The sequence below is a fragment of the Gymnoscopelus microlampas genome, assembly GCF_963454915.1.
Source record: "Gymnoscopelus microlampas genome assembly, chromosome: 12".
NCBI lineage: Eukaryota > Metazoa > Chordata > Actinopteri > Myctophiformes > Myctophidae > Gymnoscopelus > Gymnoscopelus microlampas.
The window spans coordinates 54,780,096-54,806,982 of NC_139949.1; the positions used below are offsets into that span (position 1 = coordinate 54,780,096).

General features: G+C 41.5%; 2 protein-coding genes across 3 annotated transcripts in view; one reads left to right on the forward strand and one right to left on the reverse strand.

Moving 5' to 3' along the window:
- nup98 (nucleoporin 98 and 96 precursor) overlaps positions 1 to 14,462 on the reverse strand; it is a 77,105-nt gene extending 62,643 nt beyond the window's left edge. Inside the window, exons 1-6 of one of the 2 annotated variants that reach the window (XM_084074725.1) lie at positions 14,326 to 14,462; positions 10,879 to 10,982; positions 7,338 to 7,406; positions 5,443 to 5,631; positions 4,869 to 5,017; positions 2,033 to 2,140 (exon numbers count right to left, since the gene is read on the reverse strand). In XM_084074725.1, the coding sequence (XP_083930851.1) occupies positions 2,033 to 2,140; positions 4,869 to 5,017; positions 5,443 to 5,631; positions 7,338 to 7,406; positions 10,879 to 10,960 (597 nt within the window). In that variant the 5' untranslated portion in view covers positions 10,961 to 10,982; positions 14,326 to 14,462. Of the gene's footprint in view, positions 1 to 2,032; positions 2,141 to 4,868; positions 5,018 to 5,442; positions 5,632 to 7,307; positions 7,407 to 10,878; positions 10,983 to 14,325 lie in introns of both variants that reach the window. The other variant, XM_084074724.1, reaches the window with a different exon arrangement.
- A 715-nt stretch (positions 14,463 to 15,177) lies between these two features.
- On the forward strand, positions 15,178 to 23,581 carry pgap2 (post-GPI attachment to proteins 2). The gene is made up of 6 exons (XM_084073626.1): positions 15,178 to 15,495; positions 16,363 to 16,530; positions 18,424 to 18,670; positions 20,967 to 21,073; positions 22,573 to 22,681; positions 23,413 to 23,581. Exons 2-6 carry the CDS (start codon positions 16,363 to 16,365, stop codon positions 23,541 to 23,543), a joined length of 762 nt encoding a protein of 253 aa, XP_083929752.1. The 5' UTR covers positions 15,178 to 15,495; the 3' UTR covers positions 23,544 to 23,581.
- The last annotated feature ends 3,306 nt before the right edge of the window (positions 23,582 to 26,887 follow it).

A 26,887-nucleotide genomic window follows, 5' to 3' on the forward strand; every position in this document is an offset into this window, starting at 1 on the left:
ATGATGTACAACTTAATCAACCTTTCTGATGCTGCACGAAGGACCTTGTCTCTGGTACTTTTGCCTGTACCAGTTATAATGGCTGTCAGATGTTTTGGTCTTCTACTGGCCTTCCCACAAATGAAACCTTCTTGATGAGACTGCTGCAGGTATGCTCTCACTCTCAACATTTGCAACTGCTCATTATTGTTACTTACTGGAGTAGTTTGCTCGACATGATACATGATAAGATATACTACCTTTATTTGGAAAGAAAGTATATTATTATACATGGAGATAGTTTTATGAACATCATCATCTCTCTGTTGAGCAACATTTTGTATGTATTGCTGTGGGCTTTTTGACATATGGATCTTGTTTCTTTCCTTTTTCTAAATATGTACCACAGATGATACAAAGATTTGGATTGAATGTTTGTACATCACACTCCATTCCAGTAAAATAAAAAGATACACAGAATTTGTACGGTGTACTACTTTCACTATTGTTAGGCTCTATGTCCATCCTGGAGTACAAACGAGCTGTCCGTGAGGGGGCTAAGGTAATCAGGAGCGGCTCCATACCATCTGAGCGAGGCCAGCTACGCTTAGCCTGTGACTGGAAGATGCTGGCTGATATTGGCCGACAGCTTGCGTTTCCTCCAGATATCGCTACAACCATCTGACTTGGTGCTCTGGTCCCCTTCTCTAAAAAAGGTGTTCATCATTGAACTCATAGTACTCTGGGAGGCCTCAGTGGATGAGGCTTATGAGCAAAAACACCTACGCTTTGCCGAGCTTGCTGTTGAAGCACAACATCGCGGCTGGAACACTGAGGTCCGCCAAGTGGAGGTGGGGTGCAGAGGTTGTGTGGCAAGATCTCATGACTAATTGGGAATGACGCAAGCTCAGGGCTGATCACACTGTAACCGGCCACCTTTGGCGAGGGTTTATAGTGTCAACACCCCTGATGATGCGTCCCAAATTACAACCTAACCCCAGCTCCATTATATCCACCATTCATCACCAAGACGACAAGACGTATGTGCCTGCACAAAGGAAATCTACATCTTATCCTGTGTTTCATAGACCAAACTCCCTCAGCCAGGTTTGCTAAATAGTTGTTAGTTGTACTGTAGGCCTGCATTTCTTTCTGCACTATTGTTGAAGTTGCATAAAATGTCTAGTTTTCTCAGGTTTGGGACATTTAATACATTTTAAGGACTTCTACTCAAGTGAATTTGTTCATATTTTTCCACCCTTGATAAGTGAATTGAAAATAAAACTAATCTGTGTGATACTGTAGATTTCATTAGGACTGTCTCATGATTTCCCCATTTGGGACACCATATACATTTAGTGACATAACTCCATGAGTATTAAATCTACTTTTACACAATTGGTATTGCTGGATTCAGTAGAACCACACCTTTCCAACAAGACATCATATGTCTTGCTATGACAATCCATGTCCGATTCACTACAAAGTAAAGAAAACATTCTACATATTTACATTTCCGCCTATTGTAAGTATGTGTTCAAATGACTGTATCTCCTATTTACATTCAGATATTGACATTCAGTCTTTTGTAGAATGTAGAGGGATGTCCTGACTTCATTTATGCCAAGTTTAAACCTATCAGAGCTTCCATTGTGAATCTACATGAGTTTATATGCCTCAACCCCCAGACGGACAGGCTTTATTTTTAGTTTGGGGTGTATAACTTTATATATCAATTTCACCACTTTTGCAGTAAAATATTTTTATACAACAATCCATTTCATGTATGAGAGGCCTTAGAGATGAGGAAACAACATGTTGTGTTTGGTCCTACCTCCAGGAGGGGTATCTCAAAAACTAAAGCCCTTTTTGGCTGTTTGTCACAGGCCTATTTACTGTTTGTCCCTCCCTGTATGCTTTCCCTGTGTGTGGACATGAATACATTGTTAAACTGTGTGTGTGTGTGTGTGTGTGTGTGTGTGTGTGTGTGTGTGTGTGTGTGTGTGTGTGTGTGTGTGTGTGTGTGTGTGTGTGTGTAGTACATAGTGTGTACCTCCAGGGACTTGTTCTCGTACTCCTTCATAGCAGTGATACATTGGTGTTTGGTGTTGATGCTGGTGGTCACGCCCCCTTTCACCATGGTGTCACTTCCTGTTGGAGGCTGTGGGGGGGGGGGGGGGGGGGAGCGGGGGGGGGTATTGTTGTTAACTCATTCCCTGCCTAGAACGACTAAAACGACTTAAAAAAAACAAAACATACATTTCTTTTTTTTTTTATTTGACCCAAAGACCAAGGAGATATGGTTTTTCGAAGATCTAGACTCCCATCCACTTCCTTGTTAACTTAAAAACTCTGTATCTCGGCTCCTGAGTACTTTTTTTTTTTCAATGAAAAATCTTGGCAGTGGGCAAACGCGGCCAGAAATAATTCAGGCAGTGAATGAGTTAATATCCTGTTTGACCTACGACCTTTATAAATAAACCTGTCTTTATAATGATGCAGTGATTTAAGACCTGAGGACCATTCTACAAATGTCTTCTAATCCCCCAACCCTCCTCATCTGAAACCGCCCAGAATAGCAGATCTGTGTTTTGAGAAGCACTTGTTCTAAATTCTACCAGTTTCTCTTATAAATATAAACTCCTCTCAAAAAGTTTGGAAACTTGAAAACTTCAGTGGATTATTTGTCTCCTTCTGTTGTATTTCATATCATTTCCTAGACCATACCCGTCCGGGGATATGAGCACCCAAAGTATCATTTTGGGGATGCACGTGCTTGTTTCACGCACATGATTTGGCAACCTGGTCGCCAGCAACCACAAACGTTTGTGGCTGTGCATTAGAGTCCGACCCCGATATGGCCTTATTTGGTTATATCGGATCATATCGTATCAGTGAAATTTCACACCGATATGAAAAAAAAAAGACCGATATGAAAAAAAATAAGGTTTGCTCAAAAAGCACGTTGCTGGTGTAATGATATATTTTGTCCAGCAGAGCGCGCTGGGCTTGTAGATCTGCTACTTTCAGTAGGCCTACCATACTCTATACTCTACACAACAGCGTCGACCAAAGCAGCTTCAACCAGCGGATACTTTTCCCAGATGCGACGGTAAATTAGTTCAATCTGATGACTGGTTCAGCCCAAAACATGCCAGTATAAATAATTGTGGATTGTCCTATAACAATAATGATAGGCTGAGGTGAGGCTATACTCACTTCTATTTTAGCGTCGTCATTTTGGCTTAGTTTGTTACGCCTCAAACAAAAACAACACCACCACAGCTGTAGTGTTAATTCATTAATTGTCTCCATAGCGGGTTTGCGTATTAAGTAAAAGTATCAATACTGTAATACAGAAATACTCTGTTACAAGTAAAAATCTGTAAAGTAAAAGAACAAAAGTTTTGGTATCAAAATGTACTTAAAGCAGAGTCCTGCACGGGTCCAATGTTGAGAACCCACGCTGCCCGTCAATAATCAGATCTGCAGAGTAGACCCACCCGTCACCCTGGCCGTGATTCTTTCAAAATACGAACCAGAACCGCCCGCGTCCGCCCGTCAAATAATGGACCTGTTGTCTGCCCGTTTACCCATGATTACATGCAGAGTAAAATGTAAATAGCCTACAGACAGTCACTCAATTTAAAAGTGTGTTGAAAAGGATAGATAGCATAGGAGCCTTCAACAATAGAGCTATACATTCAGTGTACAAGTGTAGACGGAGGAGCGAGCTTTAGCCACATACGCAGTAAGCATGTGTCATTGTTTACGTCTCAGATGGTTTTAATTTGAAGGTTTAACTGGATGTTCAATGTGTTTTGTGAGTTAAGATAACTGACCAGTGTGCTCCATGCCGTTGTGCTGTGTAACTTGTTGTAGACAAGTGACGTTGTTTTGGCGGAGACAGGGCTCTCTGATTTTTACAATAAAACGTTACCTACCCGCGTTTATTTCAGAACCGCCCGTCAGTATATTTTACACCCGTTTCACCCGTCAAACGATTGCAGGACTCTGACTTAAAGTACAAAGTAGAAAGTACTACTCATTATGCAGAATGTCCTGTTCAACAAGATTTCAAATGTATACAAATCTTTGGAAAATAGCAGATCTACAAGCTTGTAAATCTGCTATTTTCAAATGGCAGAAATGTATATAGGGCTGAAGTGGTTAATGTGTGTTTTGTTTATAATATTCTAGATTTAATCTACAAAGTAACTAGTAACTAAAGTTTTCAAATAATTGTAGTGGAGTAAAAGTATAATATTTGCCTCTGAGATGTAGTGGAGTAGAAGTAAAAGTGTTGAAAATTGGAAATACTTTCCAATACTTTACTAATAATAATAATTTAAAAAAAAATACCTCAAAATATTACTTAAATGTTCCTAAGTACAGTACTGTACTTGAGTAAATGTAAAAAAAAAAAGAAAGAAAAGGCCTATTTTCATTCCAGCTAATAAAATTCACTATCGGTTGCATATCGGTTATCGGTGACCGATATAATCCAAACCTCCTCTCAAATCGGTTATCGGTCACAAAAATCCCTATCGGTCGGACTCTACTGTGCATGCATGCGCACGCACGTACGTGGCCACGCATGTGCAGTAACGTCCAAAACTATCCAAGATTTTCCAAAAATAGCAGATCTACAAGCTCATAGCACGGCACTCTGTGCCGCGAGTGAGCTCGTAGATTAAAACAGCAGATCTACAAGCTCACTCGTTGCCGCGAGTGAGCTTGTAGATCTGCTGTTCTTGAACAGCCCAAAGAAATCTTAAAATGACACTTTTCCGGATTGAATGGGATTTGGAATATTTTCGGATATCTCTATGGGGTTTTCTATCTGTGGCAGAACAAAATGGCCGCGGCTACGCCTGGTTCATACTCACGTTGAACTTGAGGGTGGTGCCAGGCTGCTGCTGGGCCGCCGTGAACCCAGAGCCCCCAAACAGAGAGGCTGTGGCTCCACCGAACGGGTTGGCTGTGGTGTTGGTGTTCCCAAACAGACCCCCCCCGCTACTGGTGCTGGTCCCAAAGTCTGTTAACACACATTATTACACATTATATACACACGATTACACACATTATATACACACTATTACACTAAACAGACCCCACCCGCTACTGGTGCTAAAAACCCATCATAATGATTTAAAGTTTTTATCATGATCTGACAGTGATGTCAGTGTGGGTTCATTCTCTACAGCCTGTGTCTCACAGCTCTGCACTTATCTGATACATCAGCCTATTCTGAGTACCATGGTACTAATGAAGTTTATCATCATAATATAATAGATATTGTTATTGTAATGAAGACTCTGTATTTTTCATTCATTCAACCTTTATTTAATATTCTCGGAGAGATCAATTGAGGGAGACCCTCATTTACAATGATGCCGAGATTACAATACATATAATTAACATAAAAAACAATAAAGTATGTAAGTTGCGTATGTGACATACTTCCAAAGGCAGCAGGTTTAGCTGAACCGAAGGCATTGCTCTGCTGGGAGAACAGTCCTCCGGTGGTCCCTGTGTTGGTGCTTCCAAACAGAGAGCTGCTGGTCCCTGTGGTTCCTCCAAAACCAAAGCCTGTGCTGGTGGCCTGACTGGTGACCGGCTGACTGAACGTACTGGAGCCAAACAGACCGCCTAGGAGGAAAACACACTGGGGTAAATACATATACAAACGTATTCCATTCATGGCGATGTAATTGGTATCATAATATGTCATTCATGTAGGCTACAAGCCTAGAGAGAGAGGGAGGGGTGTGTGTGTGTGTGTGTGTGTGTGTGTGTGTGTGTGTGTGTGTGTGTGTGTGTGTGTGTGTGTGTGTGTGTGTGTGTGTGTGAGAGAGAGACAGAGGGAGGGGCGTGTGCGTGTGTGTGTGTGTGTGTGTGTGTGTGTGTGAGTGTGAGAGAGAGACAGAGAGAGAGGGAGGGGCGTGTGTGTGTGCGTGTGTGTGTGTGTGTGTGTGTGTGTGTGTGTGTGTGTGTGTGTGTGTGTGTGTGTGTGTGTGTGTGTGTGTGTGTGTGTGTGTGTGTGTGTGTGTGTGTGTGTGTGTGTGTGTGGGTGTGTGTGTGTGTGTGTGAGTGTGAGAGAGAGACAGAGAGAGAGGGAGGGGCGTGTGCGTGTGTGTCGAGCGAGGGAAACTCTTTCTTATTGGCTTTTCATGATGTCTTCTTTGGTCGTATTCTGGTTCTTCAATCTTCATGTCGTAAAATCGGGGCGGTTTGAGAATATTTAAGGGCGTGTTATTTAAATGACGCTCGGTTTCAGCCGTGACATTTATCAACGCTGGGACCAAGTGTACGCTGGGATCGGCTGTGTAGGATGCGTTGATAAATGTGACTTCCACGTTGGTGTACGGCCGAATATATGGAGAAATATACGCCGGTTTATACGCTGCGTTGATAAATGAGGGCCACTGTGTTACTACACAAACAGACCGCCTAGATGAACCCACCAGGTTTATTCTGTGTGTTCTAGTTAATTAGAAGAAGAAGAAGATGAACCCACCAGGTTTATTCTGTGTGTTCTAGTTAATTAGAAGAAGAAGAAGAAGAAGATGAACCCACCAGGTTTATTCTGTGTGTTCTAGTTAATTAGAAGAAGAAGAAGAAGAAGATGAACCCACCAGGTTTATTCTGTGTGTTCTAGTTAATTAGAAGAAGAAGAAGATGAACCCACCAGGTTTATTCTGTGTGTTCTAGTTAATTAGAAGAAGAAGAAGAAGAAGATGAACCCACCAGGTTTATTCTGTGTGTTCTAGTTAATTAGAAGAAGAAGAAGAAGATGAACCCACCAGGTTTATTCTGTGTGTTCTAGTTAATTAGAAGAAGAAGAAGAAGATGAACCCACCAGGTTTATTCTGTGTGTTCTAGTTAATTAGAAGAAGAAGAAGAAGATGAACCCACCAGGTTTATTCTGTGTGTTCTAGTTAATTAGAAGAAGAAGAAGAAGAAGAAGAAGAAGAAGAAGATGAACCCACCAGGTTTATTCTGTGTGTTCTAGTTAATTAGAAGAAGAAGAAGAAGATGAACCCACCAGGTTTATTCTGTGTGTTCTAGTTAATTAGAAGAAGAAGATGAACCCACCAGGTTTATTCTGTGTGTTCTAGTTAATTAGAAGAAGAAGAAGAAGAAGAAGAAGAAGATGAACCCACCAGGTTTATTCTGTGTGTTCTAGTTAATTAGAAGAAGAAGAAGATGAACCCACCAGGTTTATTCTGTGTGTTCTAGTTAATTAGAAGAAGAAGAAGAAGATGAACCCACCAGGTTTATTCTGTGTGTTCTAGTTAATTAGAAGAAGAAGAAGATGAACCCACCAGGTTTATTCTGTGTGGCTCCAAACAGACCTCCAGTGTTGCTGGTCGCTCCGAACGCTGAACTGCCAAACCCTCCAGTGGTTCCAAAGCCACCAGCGCCTGGAAAAACACATCAAACACACACATCAACCAATATTCATATACAATAACACACATCAAACACACATCAACCAATTTTCATATACAATAACACATCAGATACACACATCAACCAATATCATACATTTTCGTCATTCATTTTCGTAAATGAATGCAGTACTTCGTCATTCTAGTATGTCACACAAAAGTAGCAAAAATAGCTGATCTACAAGCTCAAAACACGATGCGTTTTGACTGAGCTTGTAGATCAGCTATTTGTGCTATTTTTGAAATTGAATCCTGAATATTTTTTTGAATATTTTGGAATTGGAATCCCCCAAAGTAAATGTTTCATTTAATTTCAGATTGTATGGACATGAAGTCATTCAACTAATAATATAGACTGAAGTAATGAATGCAGGTCATGTGTGCATCATGCTTGTAACAGCTGAAATCAATATACCAGAATTACAATATTAATCTGTGGGCCGCGTTAAGTAAAGGTGAGGGGCCGCACGTGGCCCCCGGTCGACCATGTATACACGAATCCACAGAGCGCTGCCCTGTAGGTGGCGCCACCATTGCTGCGGTGTCAGACTCGGTCAGCTGCTGCTACGGTTCTGTCCGTCTGTCTCTTCACTCTTTAACCTGCTGGGCTGTTGGAGCAGCCATAAACTACACAGGTTCATCATAAACTACACAGGTTCACCATAAACTACACAGGTTCATCATAAACTACACAGGTTCACCATAAACTACACAGGTTCATCATAAACTACACAGGTTCACCATAAACTACACAGGTTCATCATAAACTACACAGGTTCACCATAAACTACACAGGTTCACCATAAACTACACAGGTTCATCATAAACTACACAGGTTCACCATAAACTACACAGGTTCACCATAAACTACACAGGTTCATCATAAACTACACAGGTTCATCATAAACTACACAGGTTCACCATAAACTACACAGGTTCATCATAAACTACACAGGTTCACCATAAACTACACAGGTTCACCATAAACTACACAGGTTCACCATAAACTACACAGGTTCATCATAAACTACACAGGTTCACCATAAACTACACAGGTTCACCATAAACTACACAGGTTCATCATAAACTACACAGGTTCACCATAAACTACACAGGTTCACCATAAACTACACAGGTTCACCATAAACTACACAGGTTCACCATAAACTACACAGGTTCATCATAAACTACACAGGTTCACCATAAACTACACAGGTTCATCATAAACTACACAGGTTCACCATAAACTACACAGGTTCACCATAAACTACACAGGTTCATCATAAACTACACAGGTTCATCATAAACTACACAGGTTCACCATAAACTACACAGGTTCTACACAGGTTCATCATAAACTACACAGGTTCACCATAAACTACACAGGTTCTACACAGGTTCACCATAAACTACACAGGTTCACCATAAACTACACAGGTTCTACACAGGTTCACCATAAACTACACAGGTTCACCATAAACTACACAGGTTCATCATAAACTACACAGGTTCACCATAAACTACACAGGTTCACCATAAACTACACAGGTTCATCATAAACTACACAGGTTCATCATAAACTACACATAAACTACACAGGTTCATCATAAACTACACAGGTTCACCATAAACTACACAGGTTCATCATAAACTACACAGGTTCATCATAAACTACACATAAACTACACAGGTTCATCATAAACTACACATAAACTACACAGGTTCACCATAAACTACACAGGTTCATCATAAACTACACAGGTTCATCATAAACTACACAGGTTCATCATAAACTACACAGGTTCACCATAAACTACACAGGTTCACCATAAACTACACAGGTTCATCATAAACTACACAGGTTCACCATAAACTACACAGGTTCACCATAAACTACACAGGTTCACCATAAACTACACAGGTTCATCATAAACTACACAGGTTCATCATAAACTACACAGGTTCACCATAAACTACACAGGTTCATCATAAACTACACAGGTTCATCATAAACTACACAGGTTCACCATAAACTACACAGGTTCATCATAAACTACACAGGTTCATCATAAACTACACAGGTTCATCATAAACTACACAGGTTCATCATAAACTACACAGGTTCACCATAAACTACACAGGTTCATCATAAACTACACAGGTTCATCATAAACTACAAAGGTTCATCATAAACTACACAGGTTCACCATAAACTACACAGGTTCATCATAAACTACACAGGTTCATCATTAACTACACAGGTTCATCATAAACTACACAGGTTCACCATAAACTACACAGGTTCATCATAAACTACACAGGTTCATCATAAACTACACAGGTTCATCATAAACTACAGGTTCATCATAAACTACACAGGTTCATCATAAACTACACAGGTTCACCATAAACTACACAGGTTCATCATAAACTACACAGGTTCATCATAAACTACACAGGTTCATCATAAACTACACAGGTTCACCATAAACTACACAGGTTCATCATAAACTACACAGGTTCATCATAAACTACACAGGTTCATCATAAACTACACAGGTTCACCATAAACTACACAGGTTCATCATAAACTACACAGGTTCACCATAAACTACACAGGTTCATCATAAACTACACAGGTTCATCATAAACTACACAGGTTCATCATAAACTACACAGGTTCATCCCAGTTCTCTGTACATCTTTGTAAAGTCAGTGACAGCAGCTGACTGACACCGCGCAGCAGCAGCTGACCCAGTCTGACACCACAGCAATGGCAGCGTCACCTACATCAGTGGTTCTCAAACTTTTTCATGTCAAGGACCCCCTACTTGACACTTATTACCCTGCGGACCCCTATTTGAAAAGATAAGCCAGGGACCCCAATAAGAGAAGGTTTTTACGGCTCTCTAGCAGTGATTCTCAACCATTTTAATTTCAAGGACCCCCCAGTTTGACATGCATTAGAGGCTACGGACCCCCATTTAATGGCATTTATATCTCTGGGACCCCAATTCATATTGTAAAATCAATGTTAATGTAACTCTAAGAGTGTACAAATGGAACCAAATGGACCCGTTAGGGTCCATTTGGTTCCATTTGTACACTCTCAGAGTTACAGACCCATAAGGGTCCATTTGGTTCCTATCCATCATTTAGCTGGGGACCCCCTGGAACCCCCTCAAGTACCCCTGGGGGTCCTTGACATGAAAAAGTTTGAGAACCACTGACCTACAGGGCAGCGCTCCGTGGATTCGTGTATACATTAGATGTCATTAGTGGTAACTGGTAATAACACCAGAGTAACTTACTCTGCTGTCCATGTATATACATTAGATGTCATTAGTGGTAACTGGTAATAATACCAGAGTAACTTACTCTGCTGTCCATGTATATACATTAGATGTCATTAGTGGTAACTGGTAATAACACCAGAGTAACTTACTCTGCTGTCCAAAGGTAGAGGTCGCTCCAAAGCCACCGGTGGTTCCTCCAAACGGAGCTCCAAACGTCGACTTGTTGAACATGATGTCCTGTTAGCAGGACAGACTGACAACCATGACACATATATGAGTTAAATGACTGACAACCATGACATATATATGAGTTAGATGACTGACAGACTGACAACCATGACATGTATATGAGTTAAATGACTGACAGACTGACAACCATGACACATATATGAGTTAAATGACTGACAACCATGACATATATATGAGTTAGATGACTGACAGACTGACAACCATGACATATATATGAGTTAAATGACTGACAGACTGACAACCATGACACATATATGAGTTAAATGACTGACAACCATGACATATATATGAGTTAAATGACTGACAGACTGACAACCATGACATATATATGAGTTAAATGACTGACAACCATGACATATATATGAGTTAAATGACTGACAGACTGACAACCATGACATGTATATGAGTTAAATGACTGACAACCATGACATATATATGAGTTAAATGACTGACAGACTGACAACCATGACACATATATATGAGTTAAATGACTGACAGACTGACAACCATGACATATATATGAGTTAAATGACTGACTGACAGACTGACAACCATGACATATATATGAGTTAAATGACTGACAGACTGACAACCATGACATATATATGAGTTAAATGACTGACAGACTGACAACCATGACACATATATGAGTTAAATGACTGACAGACTGACAACCATGACATGTATATGAGTTAAATGACTGACAGACTGACAACCATGACATGTATATGAGTTAAATGACTGACAACCATGACATATATATGAGTTAAATGACTGACAACCATGACATATATATGAGTTAAATGACTGACAACCATGACATATATATGAGTTAAATGACTGACAGACTGACAACCATGACATATATATGAGTTAAATGACTGACAACCATGACATATATATGAGTTAAATGACTGACAGACTGACAACCATGACATATATATGAGTTAAATGACTGACAACCATGACATATATATGAGTTAAATGACTGACAACCATGACATATATATGAGTTAAATGACTGACAGACTGACAACCATGACACATATATGAGTTAAATGACTGACAACCATGACATATATATGAGTTAAATGACTGACAGACTGACAACCATGACATATATATGAGTTAAATGACTGACAGACTGACAACCATGACATATATATGAGTTAAATGACTGACAACCATGACATATATATGAGTTAAATGACTGACAGACTGACAACCATGACACATATATGAGTTAAATGACTGACAGACTGACAACCATGACATATACACATGAGTTAAATGAAGACTAACTGACACACATTATGAAGATAGCTGTAGAATACAACTCTCGTAGACGTATTTATGATTCTGACGTTTTCAATATACTAGAGTTGTAGGGTTCACCCCCCATGGACACATGGACTTTCAGCACTATGCCCCGTAGACACGCCAAACATGTAAAAATTGAAAATAAAAGGTGTTTACCCCCACGCCCCAAATGTTAACTGTCGTTATGGGGCATTAGTTTAATGTAATAATCCATATCTTTCAATAAAGAAGTGTTTTAATGCCGTCTGTGGCCGAACGCCATTTTTTTCACCCTCGTTTACTTCCCGTTTACAGTTAGTGTAATTCCGGGTTTCACCAGATGCGCCCCCTCACTACCGCCCATTGGGAACTTCCCACAGAATCGGCCACAGACGGCATTAAAACACTTCTTTATTGAAATATATGGATTACTACATTAAACTACTACCCCGTAGAGACAGTTAACATTTGTTTGGAGTGTCTACGGGGTATAGTGCTGAAAGTCCCTGTGTCCATGGGGGGGGAACCCTACAAAACGTCAGAATCATAAATACGTCTACGAGAGTTGTATTCTACAGCTATTATGACAATATAAGTTAAATGAAGACTATATATAATATGTGTTTATATAAGTTTAAACACAGTTTAAGAGTGTTTATAATGTGTGTATAAGTGTATATAAGTTTAAACACTTAAACATGCGTGTGTTTAAACTTATATAAACACACATAAACATCCTTAAACTGTGATGCAACTGTGATGATGTTACCTTCAGAACCAACAGATCTATAGCTACAGGTCGTATATAGGTTGTCATACATAAAACAGATCTATAACTACAGGTTGTCATACATAAAACAGATCTATAGCTACAGGTTTTCATACATAAAACAGATCTATAACTACAGGTTGTCATACATAAAACAGATCTATAGCTACAGGTTTTCATACATAAAACAGATCTATAACTACAGGTTGTCATACATAAAACAGATCTATAGCTACAGGTTTTCATACATAAAACAGATCTATAACTACAGGTTGTCATACATAAAACAGATCTATAGCTACAGGTTTTCATACATAAAACAGATCTATAACTACAGGTTGTCATACATAAAACAGATCTATAGCTACAGGTTGTCATACATAAAACAGATCTATAACTACAGGTTGTCATACATAAAACAGATCTATAACTACAGGTTGTCATACATAAAACAGATCTATAACTACAGGTTGTCATACATAAAACAGATCTATAGCTACAGGTTTTCATACATAAAACAGATCTATAACTACAGGTTGTCATACATAAAACAGATCTATAGCTACAGGTTTTCATACATAAAACAGATCTATAACTACAGGTTGTCATACATAAAACAGATCTATAACTACAGGTTTTCATACATAAAACAGATCTATAACTACAGGTTGTCATACATAAAACAGATCTATAGCTACAGGTTTTCATACATAAAACAGATCTATAACTACAGGTTGTCATACATAAAACAGATCTATAGCTACAGGTTGTCATACATAAAACAGATCTATAACTACAGGTTGTCATACATAAAACAGATCTATAACTACAGGTTGTCATACATAAAACAGATATATAGCTACAGGTTTTCATACATAAAACAGATCTATAGCTACAGGTTGATAACTTGTAGATCTGTTGTTTTTTTCCCCTCGACGAGCGACACCGTCCTACTACGCAGCATACATCAGATTAGATGTCAGCCGCTAGGCTAACGTTAGCATTCAGAACAACACGTTAAACATCGTGTTAATAAAGTCCCTTTAACTCTGTATCCTGACGCTAAGTCTCACTTATTACTTTACTTTAATGTCACTAATAAGAATAAGAATAATAATAATAATAATAATACTCATGGAAACAGCGTGGCTCGCGCCGCTAGGCTAGGCTAGGCTAAACTAAGCTAAGCTAAGCTAAGCTCCTACGACGTAAACAGTAAAACATGTTAATAATGTTTCCCTGTTTTATTCTCTTATAGTTTTAATGTGTTTAAACTCACCTCCTGCTGTGACTCCTGTCCTCTAGAGTAATAGAGTATCAGTAATCAGAGAGTAATATAATGTATTAATAATAATATCAATAATAATAATAATGTGTCACATTTAGCCACGATGCTAATGTCTATCAGCCAGAGGAGCGTGACGTCAACACGTAACGTTATGCTATGTTATGTTACGTTACGTGCCGTTACGTTCTTCTACTCGACGACGTGATGACGTCAGGACGTTCAGTATGGACGTAATGTTATTAAACTACTCACATTTTGTTTTTTACTTCAGTAAAAGTACCAATACTTCAATGTAGAAATACTCTGTTACAAGTAAAAGTCCGGAATAAAACAAATACTTGAGTAAAAGTACAAAAGTATTGGTATCAAAATGTACTTAAAACAACAAAAGTACTAATTATGCGGAAATGCGTCGCATTGTGAGCTTGTAGATCTGCTATTTTCAAATGGCCTAAATATATAAAGCAGGTCTGAAGTGGTTCATGTAAAAGTACTGAATGCGTTTTGAACGTATAAGATAGAATAAAAATACATCTAATATAGAATTATTTACAGAAAAACGAAGTCTCTTATGCTTATAACGAGCAGACTTGGCAACGCCGAACACCGGTTGAAGCGTGCTCCTGATTGGTTCATTTGGCTTTACAGTTTGCATTTCCGCTTTGAAGCGGAAACGGAAACGGTCTCAGTTTGCTCATGTAAGTGGACGTGCAAATGGCCGGATATGGTAGGGCGGGCCTTAGACCGGATGTAAGTGCTGAGCAGCCAATGGAAACCACACACATCTTTCTACTTCCTCCCAGGTCGAGAATATTGTTCTTCCGGGTTGATGACGTCAGCAGCTCAATGCATCCGAACCGTTTAGTTTTATTTTATTTAGAATTTATTTAAGATACATGTAAACAATAACATCCTGTCTGGATCATAGAGGATACATATATATAATATAATATAATACTGACATTTAGATGAATTTATAATATTTACCTGATAGTCAGACAGGAACTATTTCACTGACAGCTTAACAGCTAAACAGCTAGTAGCTCATCTAACACTTGAGCCTCTATATATATATATATAGTATATTATATATAAATATATGATATGATATTAATGTAAAGTAGAATAGCTGACATGGAGCTGTCGATGTGAAGTTTAAAGGTAAGAACAGCAATTAACTTACTAGTTATCTGTGCATCATTGATTGATTGATTGATTTTGATTGATTGATTGATGTACTTTATTTAGTAAGACATGAGAACAACAGTACATGGAAGTACAAATTCACAATACAAGGTCTACTAAACTGGAAGACTCATTAAAGCACTGCAGCTTGTTTCAAATGGGTTCCCCACGCACACAAATCATGATGACATATAAGAGACAGACAGATATACACAACTACTATAGAATGTCATACAATCAGTTTACAGGTTACTGGTATGAAGAGTGAAAAATTGAATACTTTATTATTATCGTTATTATTATTATTATTATTGTAAAGACAAGCACATTTCATACAGTTCCATAGGCCTACAAGGTCTGTTAAGAGGATTTTAAACCATGAAAGCACTATAATGGCTTGTTTCCATTGGGGTCCTCTGTACTCAATTCATCAAAACATTTGATGACAGACAGATATACAATACTATGCAAATCATCATATAAACATCATATAAACATCATATAAACATGATATAAATGGGTAGTAGTCAAAAAGAGAAATATGTACAGTAAACAGTTGTTTTGAAGGAGAGTAAGGATTCACATGTTTCTATGACTGTTGGCTGTGTTTATGGTTCAAAACCAACATTAGACACCATGTCACACACTAAACAGGCTAATGAATGAGCTAACCTGGCCTTAAGGTATATACATATACATATACATATATATATATATATATATATATATATATATATATGTATATATATATTTACAGATGGTACAGGGCGTGTACATGTATGTTTTGTATATATTTACAGATGGTACAGGGCGTGTACATGTATGTTTTGTATATATTTACAGATGGTACAGGGCGTGTACATCGGCGTAGAGAGGGACCGCCCTCTCATCAGGGTCCCGTTCACACACCTGGCCGTAGGAACCGTTCTGCTGGCCCTGACTGGACTGATCATCTGTCTGGTTCTGTCTCTACTCTACCACTACCATGAGAGTACTTATACTCACTGTCAGGTAAATCTACTCTATGGCACTACCATGAGAGTACTTATACTCACTGCCAGGTACTTCACCACTACCATTACATTACATTACAGTCATTTAGCAGACGCTTTTATCCAAAGAGACTTACAATAAGTACATTCAACATAGGTAGGGAACTAAACTACTAATCACCAGAAGTCTGAAGTGCATTTTCTGCCAGAACAAGCAACTAAGAGTATACCTAGCGCTAAGGTAAAAGTGCAATATATCAGCTACCTATTTCCTTAAACAGATGAGACAAAATAGCAAAATCAAATGAGCAGGAGCTAAAACAAATAAGTGTATCGACTAAACAAGATCCAATAAAACAATAAAATAATACAACAATAAAACAAGAGTTAACAACAAGCAGACAAGGCAGAGAGGAAGGATACTGTTTCCTGAAGAGGTGGGTTTTCAGCCTGCGGTGAAAGATGGGCAGTGACTCTGCTGTCCTGACATCAGTGTCTCTAATGTCCTGACATCAGTGACTCTGCTGTCCTGACATCAGTGACTCTGCTGTCCTGACATCAGTGTCTCTGCTGCCCTGACATCAGTGACTCTGCTGTCCTGACATCAGTGACTCTGCTGTCCTGACATCAGTGTCTCTGCTGTCCTGACATCAGTGTCTCTGCTGTCCTGACATCAGTGACTCTGCTGTCCTGACATCAGTGTCTCTGCTGTCCTGACATCAGTGACACTGCTGTCCTGACATCGGTGTCTCTGCTGTCCTGACATCGGTGTCTCTGCTGTCCTGACATCGGTGTCTCTGCTGTCCTGACATCGGTGACTCTGCTGTCCTGACATCGGTGTCTCTGCTGTCCTGACATCGGTGTCTCTGCTGTCCTGACATCGGTGACTCTGCTGTCCTGACATCGGTGTCTCTGCTGTCCTGACATCGGTGTCTCTGCTGTCCTGACATCGGTGTCTCTGCTGTCCTGACATCGGTGTCTCTGCTGTCCTGACATCGGTGTCTCTGCTGTCCTGACATCGGTGACTCTGCTGTCCTGACATCGGTGACTCTGCTGTCCTGACATCGGTGTCTCTGCTGTCCTGACATCGGTGTCTCTGCTGTCCTGACATCGGTGACTCTGCTGTCCTGACATCGGTGACTCTGCTGTCCTGACATCAGTGACTCTGCTGTCCTGACATCAGTGACTCTGCTGTCCTGACATCAGTGACTCTGCTGTCCTGACATCAGTGACTCTGCTGTCCTGACATCAGTGGGAAGTTCTTTTTCTGTTCTGTGGGGCCAGAACAGAAAAAAGTTGTGACCGTGTAGATCAACCAGAAGGACCCTTGAGTGACGAGGCAATCAGTCGCCCCGAGGTGGCAGACCGAAGTGGTCGGGCAGGGGTGTAAGCATCGACCATAGCCCGGAGGTAAGAAGGAGCTGTTCCTTTCACTGCCCTATAGGCTAGCACCAGGGTTTTAAACTGGATGCGAGCCGCTACGGGGAGCCAGTGTAGAGAACGGAGAAGGATAGTTGTGTGGGAGAACTTGGGGAGGTTGAACACCAGACGAGCTTCAGCTTTCTGAACAAGCTCCAGAGGTCTGATGGCACAAGGAGGGAGTTGCAGTAGTCCAGGCGGGAGATGACAAAAGCCTGGATGAGCACCTGGGCTGCCTTCTCCGTGAGGAAGGGGCGAATCCTCCTGATGTTGTAGAGGAGGAATCTGCAGGACCGTGTCACTGATGCCATGTTTGCAGAGAACGACAGTTGATCGTCATATGTGTATGTGTGTATTGCAGGTATCTAACTACCTGTGTGTGTGTGTGTGTGTGTGTGTGTGTGTGTGTGTGTGTGTGTGTGTGTGTGTGTGTGTGTGTGTGTGTGTGTGTGCGTGTACGTGTACGTGTGCATACTGTATGTGTGTATTGCAGGTATCTAACTACCTGCCCTCCATCAGTGCGTCTATCAGCCTGGTTCCAGAGCGTTACATATGGAGGACGTGCATCGGGCTCCACAGCGCCCCCCGCTACCTGCTCACTGCCTGTTACTGCATGCTCTACTGGAGACGCAGCAGCAGCCTGAGCAGCAGATTACTGACCGCTGTGGTGTGTGTGTGTAGTCTGTCTGAGAATACTGGATTACTTCTACTCACCTATGTATCCTCTACTGAGACTTACAGTAAGTAATCTATTACTGAGGGTCATAAAACAAATAAAGTGGAGTTAGGAGGTTTTGTCCTTCATTGATAAGAACAGCTGACAATGGATCTCCAAGCTTGAAGCAGTATACCACAGTGTCCTACGTTTTATCATCTTTCTTTCTTTCTTTTCTTTTTCCTTTAGTTATTCAGGGAAACCCATTGAGAGCAAGCTCTCTTTTTCTAGGACGCCCTGATAACAAACATTTGAATCACATTACAATGGGGTCATCCCTATGTTCCCCATGGATAACAACACAGAGATTTAAAATCAGATGCAAATACACAGTGTTACATGAAACAGGTGCGTCCTCAAGAAGCATAGAGACATTCAGGGTGCTTCTTGAGGACACACTACATAGAGACATTCAGGGTGCTTCTAGAGGACACACTACATAGAGACATTCAGGGTGCTTCTAGAGGACACACTACATAGAGACATTCAGGGTGCTTCTAGAGGACACATTACATAGAGACATCCAGGGTGCTTCTTGAGGACACACTACATAGAGACATTCAGGGTGCTTCTAGAGGACACACTACATAGAGACATTCAGGGTGCTTCTTGAGGACACACTACATAGAGACATCCAGGGTGCTTCTAGAGGACACACTACATAGAGACATTCAGGGTGCTTCTAGAGGACACACTACATAGAGACATTCAGGGTGCTTCTAGAGGACACACTACATAGAGACATCCAGGGTGCTTCTAGAGGACACACTACATAGAGACATTCAGGGTGCTTCTAGAGGACACACTACATAGAGACATTCAGGGTGCTTCTTGAGGACACACTACATAAAGACATTCAGGGTGCTTCTTGAGGACACACTACATAGAGGCATCCAGGGTGCTTATAGAGGACACACTACATAGAGACATTCAGGATGCTTCTTGAGGACACACTACATAGAGACATTCAGGATGCTTCTAGAGGACACACTACATAGAGACATCCAGGGTGCTTCTAGAGGACACACTACATAGAGACATTCAGGGTGCTTCTAGAGGACACACTACATAGAGACATTCAGGGTGCTTCTTGAGGACACACTACATAAAGACATTCAGGGTGCTTCTTGAGGACACACTACATAGAGGCATCCAGGGTGCTTATAGAGGACACACTACATAGAGACATTCAGGGTGCTTCTTGAGGACACACTACATAAAGACATTCAGGGTGCTTCTTGAGGACACATTACATAGAGACATTCAGGGTGCTTCTTGAGGACACACTACATAGAGACATTCAGGATGCTTCTAGAGGACACACTACATAGAGACATTCAGGGTGCTTCTAGAGGACACACTACATAGAGACATTCAGGATGCTTCTAGAGGACACACTACATAGAGACATTCAGGGTGCTTCTAGAGGACACACTACATAGAGACATTCAGGGTGCTTCTAGAGGACACATTACATAGAGACATTCAGGGTGCTTCTAGAGGACACACTACATAGAGACATTCAGGGTGCTTCTAGAGGACACACTACATAGAGACATTCAGGGTGCTTCTTGAGGACACACTACATAGAGACATTCAGGGTGCTTCTAGAGGACACACTACATAGAGACATTCAGGGTGCTTCTAGAGGACACACTACATAGAGACATTCAGGGTGCTTCTAGAGGACACACTACATAGAGACATTCAGGATGCTTCTAGAGGACACACTACATAGAGACAGTCAGGGTGCTTCTAGAGGACACACTACATAGAGACATTCAGGGTGCTTCTAGAGGACACACTACATAGAGACATTCAGGGTGCTTCTTGAGGACACACTACATAGAGACATTCAGGGTGCTTCTAGAGGACACACTACATAGAGACATTCAGGGTGCTTCTAGAGGACACACTACATAGAGACATTCAGGATGCTTCTAGAGGACACATTACATAGAGACATTCAGGATGCTTCTAGAGGACACACTACATAGAGACATTCAGGATGCTTCTAGAGGACACACTACATAGAGACATTCAGGATGCTTCTAGAGGACACACTACATAGAGACATTCAGGGTGCTTCTTGAGGACACACTACATAAAGACATTCAGGATGCTTCTAGAGGACACACTACATAGAGACATTCAGGATGCTTCTAGAGGACACACTACATAGAGACATTCAGGATGCTTCTAGAGGACACACTACATAGAGACATTCAGGATGCTTCTAGAGGACACATTACATAGAGACATTCAGGGTGCTTCCTGGAGGACACATTACATACTGACTGCACCTGTCTCTGTGTCTATAGGTGTCCATAAGAACTCCTTCATCGTGTTTATCGGCGGTTCTGTGCTCCACATGATGTTTACATGCAGACTGTGGTACTCTATCCAAAAGTACTCTCTACATACTGAGGTAAAAATACTCTATTATTATTATTATTATATATTATATACACACACAGTATATTTTAGTGTCACTGAGATCAGAAATCTATTTTACAAGAGAGACCTGACCAACACAGCAGCCATAACCTAAAAAATATTAAAAATATGCAACATACATGTACATACATCATCATGTATAGACAACATTACATTACAGTCATTTATCAGACGCTTTTATCCAAAGCGTCTTACAATAAGTGCATTCAACATATGTAGGCAAGAACACCACTAATCACCAGAAGTCTGAAGTGCATTTTCTGCAAAAACAAGCAACCAAGAGTATACCTAGCGCTGAGGTAAAAGTGCAATATATCAGCTACCTACTTTCTTAAACAGATGAGACAAAAAGGAAAACCAAATGAGCAAGAGCTAAAACTAATAAGTGTATCGACTAAACGAGATCCAATACAACAATAAAACAAGAGTTCATACAACTAGTTAACAACAAGCAGACAAGGTGAAGAGGAAGGATAGTGTTTCCTGAAGAGGTGGGTTTTCAGAAGATGGGCAGTGACTCTGCTGTCCTGACATCAGTGTCTCTGCTGTCCCGACATCAGTGACTCTGCTGTCCCGACATCAGTGACTCTGCTGTCCCGACATCAGTGACTCTGCTGTCCCGACATCAGTGACTCTGCTGTCCCGACATCAGTGACTCTGCTGTCCCGACATCAGTGACTCTGCTGTCCCGACATCAGTGACTCTGCTGTCCCGACATCAGTGACTCTGCTGTCCCGACATCAGTGTCTCTGCTGTCCCGACATCAGTGACTCTGCTGTCCCGACATCAGTGACTCTGCTGTCCCGACATCAGTGACTCTGCTGTCCCGACATCAGTGACTCTGCTGTCCCGACATCAGTGTCTCTGCTGTCCCGACATCAGTGTCTCTGCTGTCCCGACATCAGTGACTCTGCTGTCCCGACATCAGTGACTCTGCTGTCCCGACATCAGTGACTCTGCTGTCCTGACATCAGTGTCTCTGCTGTCCTGACATCAGTGACTCTGCTGTCCTGACATCAGTGTCTCTGCTGTCCTGACATCAGTGACTCTGCTGTCCTGACATCAGTGTCTCTGCTGTCCTGACATCAGTGACTCTGCTGTCCTGACATCAGTGACTCTGCTGTCCTGACATCAGTGACTCTGCTGTCCTGACATCAGTGACTCTGCTGTCCTGACATCAGTGTCTCTGCTGTCCTGACATCAGTGACTCTGCTGTCCTGACATCAGTGTCTCTGCTGTCCTGACATCAGTGACTCTGCTGTCCTGACATCAGTGTCTCTGCTGTCCTGACATCAGTGTCTCTGCTGTCCTGACATCAGTGTCTCTGCTGTCCTGACATCAGTGTCTCTGCTGTCCTGACATCAGTGTCTCTGCTGTCCTGATATCAGTGTCTCTCTCTCTCTCTCTCTCTCTCTCTCTCTCTCTCTCTCTCTCTCTCTCTCTCTCTCTCTCTCTCTCTCTCTCTCACAGGAAGTGACATCATACCGCTGGAAGCTGCGTCTCTTCCTGTTTAACGTGTCTTGTTGCCTAGCAGCAGGATATTTCTTCAGACGACACAACAAGTTCTGTGAACCAGGAAGTGAGTGTCCTTAAAGGGCCAGAACACTTTACTTATCTTTACTTAACACATTGATTGCCAAGATATTAAACATAGTTTTCTATCCCCTTGCTAGCTTAATTACCTCAATCCCATATTTGAAACGCTGTGGAAGCGACATTTTGTCCCCAAAAAACTAAACAGATAGTCCCTTTGGGCTAGCGGAGGGATCTGTGTATCCATAGGAACGACAACGTTCCAACCGCGATCCGTCATGTTGGGGCTTCGGCTGAAAACTAGTGTTTTTCAATGCAAAAAAAAAGAAACTGAGTTACAGCTGTTTTTCTGAAAATCCCATCGCCGGGATGAATGGATGTGTTTTATGTGATGACGTCACATCCACATACTTCTTCTCTCAGTGACGATCGATCGTTCCAAAGCTGTGTTAGGGCGCCCCTTGTGGAATAAAAAAAAGAAAGAATGCATCAATGTGTTAAAGCGTTTAGTTTACTTTGGTGGTGATATTAACACTTAATATCAAATATCTGTTTTAATCAACTTAAACACTGTCTGGGGTGAAACCCTATAGTCTAAGTATGTTTAAATGATAGAAGTTTATTTTTGTGTTAATATTAGACCTCTATTTCTTCAATTAAAATGTCTGTCTGTCTGACTGACTTTCTTTTCTTTTCCTTTTTTCTGTGTGTGCGTGCTTGTGCGTGTGCGTGTGCGTGTGCGTGTGCGCGTGTGCGTGTGTGTGTGTGTGTGTGTAGTCTACACTGTGTTTGCTCTGTTAGAATACTTGGTAGTCGGCTCCAACATGGCGTTTCACCTCACGGCATTCTGGGACTTCAACAACCAGGAAGTACTGGTGGCCACGCCCCCCGAGGACAAGAGATACTGACCCCCCCCCACACACACACACACACACACACACACACACACACACACACACACACACACACACACACACACACACACACACACACACACACACACACACACTGGACTGCAGTGGGTACAAACAGACATGTCCGTTCGCGACGGAACGAACGGCCGGAAGTCCCATCCACTCCCATGTTAAAAAAAAAACGGAAAGACGGACGCGTTTCGTTTCCGTTTTTTTTTTAACATGGGAGTGGATGGGACTTCCGGCCGTTCGTTCCGTCGCGAACGGACATATCTGTTTGTACCCAGTGTGTGTTTGTGTTGACTGAAAGCACAACACTGCCCCCTGCCTGTCTGCAGAGGTGTGACACATTCCATGCTGTCAGACTCACTCCCTCACCGCTTCTCAAAGTGGGGTCTGGGGACCCCCCAGGCCCCTGGAGACCCCCCAGGGTTCCTTGAAGGGGTTCCAGGGGGTTCTAGCCAAATGATTGAACCCAAATACAGGTCTATTTGCATCACGATGTGTTGTGAGCTTGTAGATCTGCTATTTTCACGTAAGAGGTATAAAGTTGTTGTACTGCCCCCCCCCCGCCCCTGAAAGGACCCCTGGGGGTCCCCTGACCTCACATTGAGAACCACTGCCAGTAAATGGTAAACATTCTGTTATTCCGTTCTAAAGACAATCTGACTGAATGAATGCATTACTTAAAGGAGAATTTCACCCATTTTCAATCTTATCTTCATAGAATTGGTCCTCACGAATTCATTATAATCTTATTTATAAGCATTAGTGAAGATAAGATATCTCTGCTGTCCGGCAGAAACCAGATAACTCCAAAATGTTAATTTTTCAGGAAATGACAAAAACAAAACATAAAGTGGAGTTAGGAGGTTAGGGTTAGGGTTAGGGTACCCTAACAGGAGGTTTTGTTCATCATTGATAAGAACAGCTGAATGGATCTCCAAGCTCACAATGAGGATGGAGGTTTTAATCAACACACAGACGTAAAGGGTTTCAATGGCCCTGATTTATGGGGGAACAAATGTAAAAGAGTTTGTTTCTGCCGGACAGCATGATATTATAATGAGCATTATTAGTGAGGACCAATTATATGAAGATAAGATATAATATTATATTATAATGAGCATTAGTGAGGACCAATAGGCTCTATTCACAGAAGCCATATTATGAAGACATTCACAGGTGTTGCCAATGATACTAATGAAGGCTCTGTTCATTTTAGTGTAGCACAGTGATTTCCACGACCCCCATAACTCTGAGAGTGTACAAATGGAACCAATAAGGGGCCATGTGGAAGCCCATGAGGGTCCCTGGACCCCAACTGTAAACCCACTGGTGTTTCCAGTGAGCCAACATGCACAATATTAACACCCTGACTCTGTTTGACCAGAATGGAACAGAGCCTTCATTAGTATCATTGGTAACACCTGTGAAGGTCTTCATAATATGGCTGCTGTGAATAGAGCCTATCATATGAAGATAAGATATAATATAATATTATAATGAGCATTAGTGAGGACCAATTATATGAACATAGGTTGAAAATGGGTGAAGTTCAATGAATGAATGAATGAATGAGTATATTTATAAGTTAACTGTATGTGTTTAAAGGACAGTTTAAAAGCAACAAGTTGGAGATTCATCTTGCATAGTAAACATATGTTTATGTGTGTGAGTGTTTGTACAGCTGACTGTATGGTTACAATCTGTTATTATATTTGATATTATGGACAGACAAGTATCCAATAAAAAGAACATTTTTGAAACAAAACGGTGAGGCTTGTGTATTTGTGTCTTAACAATTTCAGGCTAATGCCTACATCATTACCATTTATTTACATACATGTAAATATATTCTACATCATTACCATATATTTGCATACATGTAAATATATTCCTACATCATTACCATATATTTACATATATATATAAATATATTCCTACACTACACAAAATGCTGTGGATCAAATAATGCTTTTGACAGAGAGAGGTGTTTTAGTAGAATTACCCAGTATAGTAGAAGAACAAGTGAACTGCATAACAGCTGTATTGTGATTGATAGTAGATCGGGTGCATTGTCAGTGGCAGCGCAGTGTGCTGCAAACAAATAAAACCTTTAGGCTATCAGTATCACACAAAAGTAGAGAGAAGCTGTGACCTCACAGCTCTGATGGACAGTAACTAAATAATCCTTTTGCAAACAACATCCATGTTCTGTTATAGTTTCTATTAGTTTGTCAACAATGATCCAAATGTTTACTCGTTTAAGTTAATTGCTTTCACCCGTTGTTCTGCTGCGCGCAACAGGGCAGATCCCCGCTAGGCCAGGTTGACCTACCCTGGCCCATGAAATTCATAGGCAGTCATAGCAACCAATTAGAATGTACAGGACTTCTTGTCCAACCGACATCAGGTGGTGAGAATGGGCAGCATCACATCTGACCCCCTGACCCTTAACACCGGAGCACCCCAGGGATGCGTGCTGAGCCCTCTCCTCTACTCCCTGTACACATATGACTGCACAGCAACACATGTCTCCAACACCAACATAAAGTACGCGGACGACACGACAGTGATAGGCCGAATCGTCAACGACGACGAGTCTGACTACAGAGAGGAGATCAACTCTCTGGTGCCGGGAGAACAACCTCGCTCTCAACGTCGACAAGACCAAAGAACTGATCGTGGACTTCAGGAGGCCGCGGAGAGACCATGCACCCATCCACATCGACGGTGCTGCAGTGGAAAGGGTCAGCGAGTTCAAGTTCCTCGGAGTACACATCGAGGAGGACCTAAAATGGGAGACGCACACCACACACGTGAAGAAAAAGGCTCAGCAGCGACTGTACTGGCTCCGACGCCTGAAGAAGCTCGGAGTAGGACAGCGCATCCTCAAGCTGTATTACAACAGTTCGGTAGAAGGCGTCCTAACAGGCTGTGTCACGGCCTGGTATGGGAACTGCACTGCCCGAGAGAAGATCAACCTACAGCGAGTAGTGCGATCGGCAGAGCGAATAATGGGAAGCGAGCTCCCAGCGCTCCAGGATCTGTACAAAATGCGGTGCGTGGTCAAAGCCAAGCGCATCATCAAGGACAAGCACCACCCTAGTCACAAACTGTTCAGAACCCTACAACGTCCGCGGCCGGGCAAGGGGACCTACCGCAGTATCAAGAGTTCCACCACCAGGTTCTGGAATAGTTTTAACCCGGCTGCTGTCATCCCGCACCCTTTTCTTCATTGGCTGTTGATTTGAATAGAGAACTCAGTGGCCGCGCCGCTGTTGTCCAGGATCCAAGCCGAAGACTCCCAGACTAAACTTTGTACAAATATTGGT